General features: G+C 45.4%; 2 protein-coding genes across 5 annotated transcripts in view; one reads left to right on the top strand and one right to left on the bottom strand.

Moving 5' to 3' along the window:
* Window positions 1-8,020, top strand: part of GET1 (guided entry of tail-anchored proteins factor 1) — a 61,348-nt gene extending 53,328 nt beyond the window's left edge. The window contains exon 5 of the mRNA XM_078452769.2: window positions 5,784-8,020. Coding sequence (XP_078308895.2) covers window positions 5,784-5,815 — 32 coding nt within the window. The 3' untranslated portion in view covers window positions 5,816-8,020. The remainder of the gene's footprint in view (window positions 1-5,783) is intronic.
* The window catches only part of LCA5L (lebercilin LCA5 like), a 47,887-nt gene extending 33,024 nt beyond the window's left edge, over window positions 1-14,863 (bottom strand). For 3 of the 4 annotated variants that reach the window (XM_078452760.2, XM_078452763.2, XM_078452765.2), the window contains exons 1-2: window positions 14,172-14,667; window positions 8,080-8,235 (exon numbers count right to left, since the gene is read on the bottom strand). The gene's annotated coding sequence lies outside the window, so the exon portion shown is untranslated. The other variant, XM_078452761.2, reaches the window with a different exon arrangement.
* Window positions 14,864-15,871: the final 1,008 nt, after the last annotated feature.

Below are 15,871 nucleotides of genomic sequence, written 5' to 3'. Positions count from 1 at the left end.
ATATTGAAACCAATCATGTATCCCTTAACCTTTTAGATTAATCAGTACAACTCACTCAGAATCTGACATGACGGGAACAGTGAGAGATACAGATAAGGAAGTTAGGGTGAAAGAGTGGTTTTTTTCCATTCCTAGATTAGAATATTGAGGTTTGGTGATGTGCTTGTACTCCATGTACACCTTTTTTAAGTTTATTTTTATTTTGAGAAAGAAATAGAGAGCAGGTGGGGGAGGGCCAGAGAGGAAAAGAGAGAATCCCAAGGCTCTGAGCTCTCAGCACAGAGTCCAATGCTGGGCTTGAACTCACACCTGCGAGATCATGACCTGAGCCGAAGTCAAGAGTTGGATGCTCAGGTGCCCCATACACGTACAATTTTTTAAAAAGAAATATTCCCAGGGCTTCTGGGTGGTTCAGTTGGTTGGGCATCTGACTTTGGCTCAGGTCATGATCTCATGGTTCACGGGTTCAAGCCCCATGTCGGGCTCTGTGCTGACAGCTCAGAGCCTGGAGCCTGCTTTGGATTCCGTGTCTCCTTCTCTCTCTGCCTCTCTCTTTCTCACATTCTGTCTCTCTCTCTCTCTCTCAAAAAGAAATAAACATTAAAAAAAATTTTTTATTAAAAAAATAAAGTAGTCCCTCTGAATCACATGCTTACATAGGGCTAAGACGAGTTGATTGCCCCATGTCTGATACAGCAGAGAACTAGCCATCCTGGTCTCTTTGTTTAATAAACACTGATGTAACAGGAAAAAAAAAAAAGGACAAAATTCTAATTGAAATCCATTGGAGCCAAATAAGCCTTAATATCTATAAACAGCCTCGCTCTTAAAATAATTCTGTGATTAAAATGTACTCTAATAGAAGGCTTTATAGGTTTAGCTATGGAAAAGAAGGTGGATTTGAAGTCATTATTGCTCTCCCCATATAGATTTGCAAGAGCCATAAGCCTCTGTTTTTGGCTGAATTGTCCAATGTATACAATCTCCTGTGGGTCTCTATTTTGCAAGGCCCCTATAGCTAGGAGGCAGTAACTATAGCTCCTTTAAAATGCTTGAGAAAATCGCATACAATTAAAAACATCCCAGTGAGAAGATGCCATATTAGCAAAGTTGTCCGTAATCTTTCCTGCTCAATAATTCACCGAATACAATCGGTATCATTTCCACAGGATGGGCCAAAATGCAGTCTTATATAGAAAGTATTTTTGTGAGTGTGTGGGATGGGTGGGTAGAAAATTCATCATTGTCACCAATTATCTAGTGGATGTACTGTCAGCTTGTTTTCAATAAATTTCTATAGAACATGGTATGAGACACAGTTATTTTACACTTGATCACTATTATAATCTAATCTATTTCACTGAAAATATAAGCAACTTCGGATTAATTACTGGGTTCACTGATCACTCTCATAATTAAATAAGCACAAATATCTAAGAATTACAGGCTGTAATTTCTAAAATTTTTTTTTTTTTTAACATTTATTTATTTTTGAGACAGAGAGAGACAGAGCATGAACGGGGGAGGGTCCGAGAGAGGGAGACACAGAATCTGAAACAGGCTCCAGGCTCTGAGCTATCAGCACAGAGCCTGACGCGGGGCTCGAACTCACGGACCGCGAGATCATGACCTGAGCCGAAGTCGGCCGCTTAACCGACTGAGCCACCCAGGCGCCCCAACAGGCTGTAATTTCAATCCATATCCTTAAGATGTTAATTTTTTTTTTTTTTGTAATTTACTAAACTTAAGAGTTGTCATAAGTGTTTTACACAGTGCTATATTCTTTTGAAACAATACATTTACAACCTGGTACAGCCAGGAGATGAGCTGGCCGTCCCAGTGATTTCCTACAACTCATGAATGTCAGTTGTTTATTAATATCAGCTTTTAGGTAAACTTGATGTGCTTCTTTCTGCTGTAACAAATAGAAAGGCAATTGTTCTTAATGTTAATAGCAGTCTTCGACAAAAAAACGGTCATAAGAGACACAGGGGACCAGAGGGTTTCCTATGAAGCAGTTCAGTAACGATGGTACCAACTTAATAAACTTAAATGAGTTTATTAGGTGAGTCACCAACATTTCAATCATCATTTTTTTTTTTAACGTTTTATTTATTTTTGAGACAGAGAGAGACAGAGCATGAACGGGGGAGGGGCAGAGACAGAGGGAGACACAGAATCGGAAGCAGGCTCCAGGCTCTGAGCCATCAGCCCAGAGCCCGACGTGGGGCTCGAACTCATGGACCGCGAGATCGTGACCTGAGCTGAAGTCGGACGCTTAACCGACTGAGCCACCCAGGCGCCCCTCATCATTTTTAATGCATCCAGTAGGTCAACTTATTTGGCTTACTAAGAGTATATATAAGAAAACAAATTCCTAAGCAACTGAGATGCAACTGTTTTTTTTTCAATCTTTTATTGAGTACATAGAAATACAGTATGAAATGACATATGATAAACTGCACATATTTAAAGTGTACAATTTGATAATGCTAGACATGTGTATATACTCGTGAGACTACCACCATGATCAGTAGAGCCTACCTCCAAAATTTCCTTGGACCCCTGTGAGGTTCCTTTCTCCCACCCCTCCCTGCTCCTCCCTTTCCCCCCACATGACCACTGACTGTTTTGTCACTCTAGGTTTGCATCTTCTACAGCTTTCTATAAATGGAGTCGTACAGTATGCACTTTTGTTTGGCTTGGCTTCTTCGCTCAGCATAATGATTTTGAGATTCATCCAAGTTACTGTGTATATCGGCAGTTCATCCCCCCCACCCCCCAATCTCATCCGCGGTTAGTATCCAATTGTGTGACCACACCACAATTTGTTTATTCGTCCACCTGCTGATGGACTTTTCAGCTATCTTCACTGTTGGGCCATTGCAAATAAAACAGCTATGGGCATTCATACCCGGGTCCTATGTATGGACATAGGATTTCTTTTTTTGGCGGGTAAATACCTAGGGGTGGGTTGGCTGGACTGTATGGTGAGTGCATGTTTAACTTCTTAAGAAGCTGCCAGACTGTTCTCCACAGTAGCTGCACCATTTGGCGTTCCGGCCAGCGGTGCATGAGCTCCCGCTGCTCCACGTTCCTGCTAACACTTGATATGGCCACTCTTTTTAGTTTTATTTAGAAAAAAATAATAAATAAAATAAAAACCTAATAGGTCTGTTTAGGGATGCCCTCTATGGCTTTAGTTTGCATTTCCCAAATGACGGATAACAGTGAACATCTTTTCACGCGCCCATTTGCCATCCTTGTGTCTTCTTTTTTGGGGGGATGGGCGATGAAGTATCTGTTCAAATCTTCTGTCCATTTGTAAATTGGATTGTTGGTTTTCTTATGGCTGTGTTTTCAGAGCGCTTTTTTTTTTAAAATTTTTTTTTTCAACGTTTTTTATTTATTTTTGGGACAGAGAGAGACAGAGCATGAACGGGGGAGGGGCAGAGAGAGAGGGAGACACAGAATCTGAAACAGGCTCCAGGCTCCGAGCCATCAGCCCAGAGCCTGACGCGGGGCTCGAACTCACAGACCGCGAGATCGTGACCTGGCTGAAGTCGGACGCTTAACCGACTGCGCCACCCAGGCGCCCCTTCAGAGCGCTTTTATACTCTGGACATAAGTCTGTTACTGGATACATGTTTGTAAATATTTTCTCCCAGCCTGTGGCTTGTGTTTTCATTCCCCTAAAAGTGTCTGCAGATGTTTTTAATTTTGATGAAGCCCAAATTACCAATCTGTTCTTTTACTGATTCTTCTGGTATTGCATCTAACACATTTTTACATAGCCCGAGGCCACAAAGATTTTCTCCCAGAAATTTTATAGTTTTGTTTTACTTTGATCCATTTTGAATTAATTATCATGGGTCAGAAATTGACCAGAGGTTTTTGTTTTTTTTTTTAAATAAGGATATTTAGGGGCTCAGTCGGTGAAGTGTCTGACTTTGGCTCAGGTCATGATCTCTCAGTCCATGAGTTCGAGCCCCGTGTCGGGTTCTGTGCTGACAGCTCAGAGCTTGGAGCTTGCTTTGGATTCTGTGTCTCCCTCTCTCCGCCCCTCCCCTGCTCGCACTTCATCTCTCTCTCTCTCAAAAATAAATAAATGTTAAAAAATAAATAAATAAATAAGATAAAATAAAATAAGGACATCAATTGTTCCAGCACCGTTTCTTGAAAAGACCAACACTTTTTGCACTGAATTGCCTTTGTACCTTTATAACTGAGATGCTGTGTGTGAGTCTATTTCTGTGCTCTCTTTGGCTCTGCTCACCTAGTTCTCTATCTTTACATTGACACTTTACACACCTTTCTTGTTACTGCAGCTCTATAATTAATCTTTTTAAAAATTATTATTTTTTTTAATGTTTACTTTTGAGAGCGAGACAGAGTGCGAGTGGGGAGGGACAGAGAGGGAGACACAGAAGCCGAAGCAGGCTCCAGGCTATGAGCTGTCAGTACTGAGCCTGATGCGGGGCTCAAACTCATGAACCATGAGATCATGACCTGAGCCGAAGTCAGATGCTTCACCGACTGAGCCACCCAGGCACTCCTATAATTAATCTTAAAATGGGATAGCATTAGTTCTCCAACTCTTCTTTCTTTTCAAAGTTGTTTGGCCATTTTATTTAGGTTCTCTGAGTTTCCATGGGAATGTTAGAATCAGCTTGTCAGTTCCCTCAGAAAAGCCTCATGGAATTGTCATTGTGATTGTGAGTCTACAGATAAATTCATGGAGAACTGACACCCTGACAAAAACAGCTCTGGTTTGTTAGGCCATCTTCTGTAGTTTGTAGTGCATAGATCTCTTTCATATTTTTTTTCAGATTTATCCCTATTTCATATTTTTGATAACTGCTATTATACAGGTATTGTTAAGTAGTATTATCTTTTAATGTCAATTTCCAATTGTTTGCTGCTAGTATACAGAAAAACAATTGATGTTCGTGTATTGATGTCATATCCTGTAAACTTGATCATTGGTTCTGGTAGCTGTTTTATAGATTTCATCACAGATGAGGATGTCATCTGTAAATAAAGAGGGTTGAATTCTCCTTTTCTAATATGGACCCTTTCATTTCTTTTTCTTGCCGGACTGGTTGGCAGAATCTCCAGTACAATGCTGGACAGAAGCGTTGCTAAGAGTTGACGTCCTTGTCTTGCCTTGGAGCTGAGAAGGAGACTGTCCAGTCTTTCACCATTAAGTGTGATGTTAGTTGTAGGTCTTTCCTTTATTAGACTGAGGAAGTTCCCTTCCATTCATTATTTATCTAGGGAAGTAAGGCAAATCTTGAGGGAAAAGTGGGAAGAGAGAGGTTATCAAGAGAGAGGGGGAATAAATAAAAGGGAGAAGCAGAGAAAGTTAGGATATGAGGGAAGTCCATTTGGGGCTCCTGCTGAAAGTCTAGGGAATATCCACCAGGGAAACCCTTTCGCCACCCAGCTCAGGAAGTGGACATCTGCCTCATACGGTACAAGCAGGCACTACATGCTAGAACACAGAAACAATGCTTTAATTTCCCAAACCAGTTCTATTCCTGAATCTTTCTGTAAGAACCACTTTGGGCTTCCTTAGATTCTGTCTGTACTATACTGGTTTTAGGTAAGGGTAGTCAGGCACTATCTGGAAGACTAGGAGGCTTCTTTGCTGGTTGTCAAGGGGCAGAGGCCGCATCCCTTCTGTCGTCTACTGAATGGTAACAATCCCCTAACTGTAGACCTTCAGTCAGCTGGGGAAACCACCAGGTGATTCCTCTACATTGTCACTTTTCCTTCCCTAGAGAGCCCTGGAGCATGCCAGTGCCTCCTGTGATGAAGAAGGGAGTCGTCATATACCTTTCTGAGGCTGTCTTTGGAATGTGCTCAGTGTGAGTGGTAGCTTCTCAGATGGCTCCCACAGACTCCCATTTCCTGGGACTCATGTCCTTGTGTGATCCCCTTCCCTACGGTGTGACTCAGATGTCACTTTCAAGATGAGATTAACTAAAAGGCTTTGATTTCTGTCATCACCTTCTCTTTTTCTCTCACTTGCTCACATTGATGGAAGCCAACTGCTATGTTGTAAGCAGACCCACGGAGAAGTACACATGACAAGAAACTAAGGCCTCAGGCCAATGGCCAGTGAGGAACTGAGACCCTCAGTTGAACAGGCTGTGAAAAACAGAATCCTACCACCAACTGCTGGAGTGAGTTTGGAAGCTTGGAACTTCCCCCAGCTGAGTCTGGGGATTACTACAGCCCAAACTGACGTGTTGACTACAGCCTTAAGAGACATCCTGAGCCAAGGAACCCAGCTATGCCCAGATTCCTGACCCAGAGAATAATAAATGTTTGTCGTTGTTTTTCCATCCAGTAAGTGTTCATTTGAAATTGGAGACAGACTTATAATAGACAGAAAACTTCTGTGTCAATCTACTTTAGGAGGTTACAAAATCAACAGTGATCTTGTAGAACATGGGAGAATAGGATTTAATGCTAAATATCTTATTTAGGTGAACAGATGCTTTCTAGAATGTTTACTTGATTCTGAAAAAAATCTATATAATGCCATATTTTCTCTATCTCTAATCCATTAATTTTAATCAAATCATGATCTTAAAATAATTTTTTGGAGTGGTGGCCAACCACACTATTGTTTTAAGCTGTTAAGTTTTTTGGGTCATTTGTTACACAGGCATAGATAATTAATACACTCAGACATGTCTTCTCAGGATGGTTCAGTTACCAGAAGAATTACTTGAGCTTAACATAAATTACACCCACTAAGGACACAGAACATTCTTAGAATTTTGGAAGTCTCAGGACCCCAGAACTGTTCTATAATTTCTATCTGTAGGACCCAAATTTGGGCCTATTTGGGTTCACCTGTGGTAATTCCATTCTTTTTCATGAAACGGAGTCTGAGAAGTCTCATCAACAATGTCAAATGAACTGTATTTTTGGATATTACTAGTTGGCAACGAGATGTGCCATGAATGCATATATCAAGCAGTTCTCTGGAATATTCAGTCTGTTAAATACCAGTTTTCTCACTGATCTGTTAAAGATGGATGGATTGGTGACTAGTATCAGGTCCATAAATACCCTTTTAAGTTGATGAAACTGTTTCTGTGTGTCTTTGTGTTAACACAACTGGTCTTACCTCATTGTTATTAAAAAATGTATGTAGGCTCCACACATGGATTTCTGATTATTTGGTGCATTATTGAAATTATTGAAAAATCAAAGTCTTAGGCCAACCATCTAATGTTCTTCTGAGTTTATTGACCAATTAATTAATGAAAATGTCCAATCAAAGAACGTTTACTTAGTGTCTACTAGGCACTGGGGTTATGAAAAAAGCAAACTTCTGCCTTCAAGGATTTAAAAATAAGCCGTTAGTAATTATGTTATTATTCTTACTATAGAGTGAGCATACTAGTTTTTGATATACTGAGTTTATGGTGGTGTATAGTTCAGATTTTGGCAAGATTTATATTTTGAACACTAGTGTTTACAGTATAAAAGTTCCTGTTTGGGGCACCTGGGTGGCTCAGTCATTTAAGGGTCCAACTTTGGCTCAGGTTATGATCTCACAGTTTGTGGGTTCGAGCCCCACATCAGGCTCTGTGCTGATAGCTCAGAGCCTGGATCCTGCGTCAGACTCTGTGTCTCCCTGTCTCTCTGCCCCTCTCAAAAATAAATAAACATTAAAAAAAAGTTCCTGTTTTATTGCTCTTGAAGCATAATTGCACATGTTTCTGTCATGACAGGGTTGATGGTAGTTTCTTTGCTGTTATGACTCAGGAACACAACTTACAATCAAAAACACGGCTTGAATGGAGAGAATGTAACCCAACTGATGCTATGCTTTCCTGGAATGCGCCACGTAAAGGCATGGCTGCCCAGAACAACAATAAATTTGTATATCATGTTCTTTTAATTACAGAATTGGAAATAAAAATGTTCAAGATCAAGGTGCACATTTGAATCATTTGAAAACTACATTTTTTTGTGTGTAGTTGTCTTCAATTCTGCTTTTGCAACAAAGCAGACAAAAAAATATGCCAAAATGTTTTAAAATGAATTAACGCATACCTGCTGTCCTTCATCAAACGTTCCTAAGATGTATGACGATTAACTATACATTCTGAGTGGACGGTCCTTCACACCACAGTATTTAGGAGGTTTCCAGGGTAGTAGTTTTTGACATGTTTTGGTCTCTTTTTAAGGAAAGAATATACTTCAAAAAACCTAGAATAACATTACAAAAGGAAAATGTCAAGATGTCACAAGTGAACATTTATATGAGAAGAATCAGTTACAAGTTTTGAATCGGTATTAATTTATATCTACTCCTTTGTATATGGTTTGCTGTCTACTCCACACACTAAGGCTTCTTATCAAAGTGAATCAGCTCTTTGCAGTTGATCAGGAAATGGGATTCGAAGGAGCCACAACAGAGCAGCGCCTCTGAAAATGTTGTGGGTAGAACAAAAGGTTGTGTGGCTCAACCTGCCTGTTCTTTCTCTCCACTGCAAAGTTGAACATGAGTAACCAAAGTTTTTGGGTTACCTGTTACTTATCTGCAAACAACAAAAATAAGGAAAGGAACACTCTCCTGCTACTACTGGTGGGCATTGGATCTTAATTTAGAAGCACTGATATCACAGACGTGGCATTATATATCGCAGCTTGCTCTTCAACCGTCTCACAAATTACTACATTCTTGGCTATTACTACAACCAGAAAATCCCAATTCTTTTTTTAAATTTTTTCTTTAACGTTTATTTATTTTTGAGACAGAGAGAGACAGAGCATGAATGGGGGAGGGTCAGAGAGAGTGGGAGACACAGAATCTGAAACAGGCTCCAGGCTCTGAGCGGTCAGCACAGAGCCCGACGCGGGGCTCGAACTCACGGACCGCGAGATCATGACCTGAGCCGAAGTCGGCCGTATAACCGATTGAGCCACCCAGGCGCCCCCAGAAAATCCCAATTCTTAAAGTAAATATTCTGTAGTGAAGCTGGAACGCATTCAGGAGAATGATTTAGTTTTCAAAGGTTACAACTAGGTTTCCCACCCCAAATTATCGTGTGGGGAGATAACTGTATTCTTCACCAGTCCTGCTTTATGGAAAACAATAGCTGACGTTCAAGTTTTCCCTCTTTTCTGATCCATTCTCAACGCTCGCTACTTCCTTTCCCACTTTACTTTTCCCTGTAGCAGGGATCATTATCTGACACAATCTGTATTAGTCTCCTTTAGCTTATCCGTTGCCTGACTTCCCCACTGACGTGTGCTTCTTGAGTACAGTATGTTGACTGTTGTATCTACTGCTGCAGCCCCAGTGCCCAGAAGAGTTCCCAGGGAAACATAAGTGTTCAATAAATATTGATTAAGTAAATTAGTGGTGAGAGTGTTTCTTTCTTAGCTCCCTCAATTCCTGTCTCCATGCCCATTACTCCTGACAAGCTTTGCACTGCTGCTGACTCAACTTAAAATGCCCTAAGTGCCCTTTAAATGAACGCTTTTCCAATACAGTAAACAAATAGATGTCTCAAACTCAAAAGCCAGCCTCATGCTTACTAGTGAAACATGAATGCACCCTCCCGCAAGGACTAAGATAAGGATGCCCACTATCACTTCTGCGAATGAATGCTGTCTTGGAGGCAGCAGGCAATGAAATTAGATGTGAGAAATAAGAGGAATAAACATTAGGAAAGAAAAGCCCAATTATATACTGTGCAAATTATTATCATGTGCAGACGACATGACTGTATACTTAGAAAACTCTAAAAACACTCTAAAGAATATTTAATAAAACTGTAGTTAAATGGATATAAAAATCAATCTTTTCTATATGCAAATTAAGATGACTTAGAAAATAGATGAGGGACACCCGGGTGGCTCAGGCGGTTAAGTGTCCGACTTTGGCTCAGGTCATGATCTCGCGGTCCGTGAGTTCGAGCCCCGCATCGGGCTCTGTGCTGACAGCTCGGAGCCTGGAGCCTGCTTCGGATCCTGTATCTCCCTCTCTCACTGCCCCTCCCCCACTTTCACTCTGTCTCTCTCCCAAAAATAAGTAAACATTAAAAAAATTAAGGGGCGCCTGGGTGGCTCAGTCGGTTGAGCGCCGACTTCGGCTCAGGTCATGATCTCACGGTCCGTGAGTTCGAGCCCCGCATCGGGCCCCTGTGCTGACAGCTCAGAGCCCGGAGCCTGTTTCAGATTCTGTGTCTCCCTCTCTCTGACCCTCCCCCATTCATGCTCTGTCTCTCTCTGTCTCAAAAATAAATAAACGTTAAAAAAAAAATTTTTTTTTTTAAATTAAAAAAAAAAAGAGAATTAGCACTGATTCAGAAGAGGGTGTTTGCTCAAAGAAAAGGCATCTGAATGACAGTAGCAGACCTTCCAGTACAGCTGGCTGCTTGATGTCAACTGTCTAAAGGTCTAAAGTTAGCTCACTGTTCTCAATAACTTCTAAGATCCAGTCCAGCGTGAAAAATCTGTAAATTAAACATATCTACATATATCAGAAATTTCAAGCCTTGATAATGTGAAAATGTGTCATGTTCAGCGTTTGGCTGGTTATAGACAAGCGATGTAGGTTTTGGTCATTTTACAACTTGATATTATTTTTGACAAAAACTTTGAATTCCTTCCCAGACCGAGTGTCCCCAAGAAGTGCCTTTGGGATGAAAAAGGAGAAACCAGGCCTCTCTGCTCCCACCAAGTGGTGGCTAATGCAGTTCACCGCCTGACGCTAAGAAACCAAATGTGAGTTTAGGGTTACATTTCTAGAAGTGTGCATTTGCAGCTCCCCCTCCTGGCCACGGCCACATTTCCTTCTAATTTTCAGTGTTGACCTGGTAATTTTTTCCTAGAATTTTCCTTCTATTTTAATAAATCGTACTAAAATACCCTACATTTGATATATCTCACACATCAAAATATTCATTTCATTCATTCTTTCAACACAGATTTGGGAGCTTTCTGTGCACCAGGAACTGTATGAGGTGTGGGGGGTGTAATGAACACAAACAGAGATGTTTCTCTTTTCATGGGGCTTTCATGCTGGCAATAAAATAATCACAATATTGACTGTTGTAAATGTTTTAGAGGAAAGAGACACAACTCTCTGAAGCTACATGACAGAGAAACCTGACCTGGACAGTGACCATGGAGGTTCTAGAGAAGGACCATCAGAGCTAAGACAGGTCGGTGGGGGCTACCCACGCAAAAAGGAATGGAGGGTAGGAGGGAAGTACACTGGATAGAGAGAGTAGACACTTTCCAGGCCTGGTGGGCGGACGAGGCCCATTGGCTGGGTCCCATTGGTCCCAGAGCCTCCCGAGGTCGGTGGGGGTGAGCCGCTGCAGGCTGACAGGAGGGCAGGTGTATGATTTGGGTCATTAATCCACGAGCGATGAGAAGCTAGCAGGGAGCAAAAGCGGGAGGCTGGGGAAGAATGCCATCATTTGCTCTGCTTTCTGAAGGTCACTCCTGCTGCAGTGTGGAGTGCAGAAGAGACAGAAGCCAGGGGAGAGGATTCCGGAAGGCTGGAGAAAGAAGGTGGCAGCTTGGGCTAAGGTGCCAATGGCGACTGAGAAGTGAAAGATGCACGGGAGACAATGTCACCAGGGCTCGGTGACCTGCCGGATGCTGGGGGAGCGAAAAGGCCAAGGAGGAATCCTTGCTGCCAATGCGAGAGGCCCCGGCTGGGAGGGGTGGTGGGAGACTGGTCTTGGGCACGTGGAGCTGGTGTTGGAGACGTATTAAGAGGAAAGGCCATTCCGCTCGCCGGACATATGGGTCAGCTCAGAGGGCCCAGCTGGAGGGATGAAGTTGGGAGTCCACACGGATGGGGATTCACGTAGATGGTGTGCGTAGATTTGTGCCCAATCTCGGATTATGGGGGGGCACGGGAGAGAACGCGATGAGAACAGACTGAGCTCTGAGGAACTGCAAGACCAAGGAGCCCCTGAGAGGAGGGCGAGCCAGCACAGTAGCGGGAGAAGCGGGGGGGGGGGGGGGGGGGGGGGCGGTGTTTGGGGCGAAGAAGCCAAGGGAGGACAGTGCTTCAAGAACCGGGAGCAACATGGGGCGCCTGGGTGGCGCAGTCGGTTAAGCGTCCGACTTCAGCCAGGTCACGATCTCACGGTCCGTGAGTTCGAGCCCCGCGTCAGGCTCTGGGCTGATGGCTCAGAGCCTGGAGCCTGTTTCCGATTCTGTGTCTCCCTCTCTCTCTGTCCCTCCCCCGTTCATGCTCTGTCTCTCTCTGTCCCAAAAATAAATAAAAAAAAAAAAAAAAAAAAAAAAAAGAACCGGGAGCAACAGTGTCAAATGCGAACGCTGCCGGAGACCGAGCAAGAAGAGGCCTGGCAATGTCGGATGGAGATGAGGGCGGAGGGCAGACTAGAGCGGGCTAAGGAATGAGACGCAAGGCATGGATACACGGAAGGTGGCAATTCTTGAAACCAGTTTGCCTGTCGAGGGGAACGAGACCTTGGGCGACAGCTGAAAACGAAAGGGAACAGGGGGTCAAGGGAGATTTTTTTCTCTCTTCCGGGATGGGAGACTGGAGCACGTTGAAAAGCCAAGGGCAAGAGCCAGTTGAGACACAACAGGTGACAGCTGAGAGTGAGAGCGTAGGTTTCGGACAAGCAGGTGAGGGTGGGATCCAGGGCACAGGGAGGGTGGCCGGGGATAGGACGATGTGCACATAGATGTAGGTAAGGCTTGCAGTTGTGGTGGCTGGAGCTTGAGGGGATTCCCGTCAGACAAGAAGTGACGGCAAGAGGGGGAGGTGTGAGGTCAAAGCTGAGGTTTCCGATCGGCGATATCCTGTGGACCCTCCACGAGTAGCAGCAACCCTACCCTGCTACTTTGGCCAACTGGAGCTTCCCTCGGTGGAAAAAGAAAAAGTGGGGCCTGGGGGTTCACGACTGCCAGGGTACAGGTGCGTGGGGGCCAGGAGCTCCCCGAGGGCAAGGACCTGTCCTATCAGTCGCTGCATCACTCTGTGCCTGATGGACTGGAGTACCAGTGCCCAGGCACTTACTCCCAACATGACCAGCACTGGGATGATCATTGATCTCCATCTCAATTCGCCTCTTTTGGTGCTTCTCTAAAAAACCAAAGATGAAAGAGAAGGGAATAAACAGAGCCTAAATTCCTACATGCCTTCTTTTTCTCACTTAAAAGGAAGCTCTGGATTTTTTTTCTTTTTTTTTACTCTTCTGTACAGCCAGTTTTAAAGTTCTTGTCAAAGTTCAATCCAGGGACACACTCAGGTACCCAAGAAAGCTGAGGGGCATCTTTCGATTTTTAGCTTGTTAACAGTAAGGTGTTTATGTAGCTTTGGCTACCTGGTTTAAAAGCTGAAATCTTCAAAATACGTATTAAAAATTATTTTCATCTATGGAAACTATGAAATTCCTATCTTTAAAAGAAAGCCTTATTCACTTGAAACAACAGAAAAAAGGTAAGACTGTCTACATTCAAGGGAGGGAGGGCACACATAAGCACAGAGACCAATTAAGAGGCTACTGAAATAATCCAGGCACCAGAGGATGGTGGCCTGGACCTGGGTCCAGGGATACTGGGGGTTTGAAGAAAAGACAGGATTGTGTCACCTATTCAGAGTACATTATGAAGGATGTGTTGACAGACTGAACGTAGGAAGGAAAAAGACGTTTCTGGTTTCCAGTCATGGGGTGGGTAAAAGTGTGGGAAGAGCAGGTGTGAGGGACTGTCAGGGGGTGCCTTAGACATCCAAGTACAGACGCGGGCAGGCAGTTGAGTACACGGGTCTCAGGTTCAGTGTTAGGTCAGGGCTGGAGATAGATACTTCTGGGGCTCATTGGCATTTAGATAGGATTTGAGCCTGACACTGGATGGATTCGTGTAGGGAGCCAGTGTAGATAGAACATAGGTTCAAGGTCATGTTCAGCAGTGGAAAACCCCATCCTAAAAAAGTCACCTGTTGGCACAAGCGTAGCAATGGAATGTTAAAGCGCGGAGGGGAAACTGGACAAAGAGCTCCAAGGCCGAGCGAGTGAGGGCCACACACTGCGGAAATTTCAAAGAATTCCCATTGCCACGGGCTGAGGATAAGGAAACGTCAGCGCTAAGGTTAGACCGGTGTGGGCGGGGCGGGGAACTAAAGCAGGAAGGTAGACACGAACCTGCCCGCATCAGTTTCAGACAGCAAAAAAGCATCCGGCGAAAGCCTGCAGGTCGGGGGTGGGGGTGGGTGGCGGACACGACCCGGCCCCTTTCCCTGGCGCCTGGCGGTACGAGGGCCGGTCGGTTGGGGCCGCCCCTGCCCCAATGCCCCCGGGCGGCCAGTCCGCGTGGCGGGCCCGCAGTCGGGGGACAAGGAATGGGGGCGCGGCGTGGGCGGGTGAGGGCGCAGGCCCCCTACCCGGGCTGGGCGGGCACGGCTTGGGCAGGCGTGGGCAGGCGAGAGCCTAGGCCCCCTACCCCGGCTGGGAGGGCACGCCGACGCCGGCTCTTCACCAGGCGGCGCTCTGCGGGAGGAGGCGGCCGGCGGCCCGGCTGCGTTACTAACGAGAGCGAGGCTGCGCGGCCCTGGCTGAGCAAGGGGCCGGGGCTGAGTGACCCGCGGCACCGGAGGGCCCGGAGGCTTGAACAGGGGGGCCTGGCTGGGACTGGACAGGGCAGTTACCTGCTCCGCGCGGCTCCCGCGGCCCCTCCCCCGGCTCCCGCGCGTCGCCTTGGAAACCCGCGCGCGAGGCCTCCTGGGACTGGCTGAGCCGCGGGATCGGGCCGCGGGCGCCGCGAGGTCCGCGCGCTTGCGCACTGCTGAGCGGAGCGTAGAAAAGTCTGCCAAGTAGCCTCTCTCGCCTGCCCACCTGTGCGCCCGGGGCCCTCCACCTTCGCCCTGGCCGCGTCTGGGGCTAGCGAGCCGGTCCCGCGGCGGGCCCGCCGTTCCTTCACGCTCTCGGTCGCGCTCGCCCCTGTACCGGTGTTTTGAATCCGAGTCCCCTGCGCGTATGTGGTTCCCACGCCTGCGCGGTGCGTGGACCCGGAGCTGGGCGCTCCAGGTTGGCTGCAGGCAGGTTGGGAAAGAGTGGACCCTGCCAGGCGGGTGTAGACGCTGGGTTCCCCGGGAAGGGGGTGAGCCCAGGCAGGCGGGCGTGGAGTCATCGTCCCTGTCTGGAAAGGGAGTGGACAGAGACCAGAGAGCTCCTGTTAACCTCTCTTTACAAAGATGGATTTCTACGGTAAAAAAATCGGATCCCCAAATAATGCGTGTTTGTTGTAGAGAATTTATTTATTTATTTATTTTTTAAATTTTTTTTTTTCAACGTTTATTTTATTTTTTGGGACAGAGAGAGACAGAGCATGAACGGGGGAGGGACAGAGAGAGAGGGAGACGCAGAATCGGAAACAGGCTCCAGGCTCTGAGCCATCAGCCCAGAGCCTGACGCGGGGCTCGAACTCACGGACCGTGAGATCGTGACCTGGCTGAAGTCGGACGCTTAACCGACTGCGCCACCCAGGCGCCCCTGTTGTAGAGAATTTAGAACATACAACAAAGTACGAAGAAAAATTTAAAATCACCTAGATGATGGAATTGCAGGTGATTTTTAATGATAACCTAGGAATTTTAAATGACTGCATAGGCAGAGTTAACGAACATTTTTTTTCTTCCCTTTACCCTCATTGTATTAATGGCATGTTTAGTAGCCACGTAATTGAATCTTTGAGGTGTGGCAATTAAAGGGAAATCTCACTAAAGTAGCTCTGAGACTGGAGGGGGAAGCCCTTACCACTCCACTCAATTACAGGCTCCAACAGAAGACTGTCCACAGGAAAGAATGATCGATTCCAGCCCCAACAGGGAAGATGTGCACTGCGT

This window comes from Panthera onca, chromosome C2 (assembly GCF_046562875.1).
Source record: "Panthera onca isolate mPanOnc1 chromosome C2, mPanOnc1 haplotype 2, whole genome shotgun sequence".
NCBI lineage: Eukaryota > Metazoa > Chordata > Mammalia > Carnivora > Felidae > Panthera > Panthera onca.
This window is presented reverse-complemented; position numbering and strand designations above follow the sequence as displayed.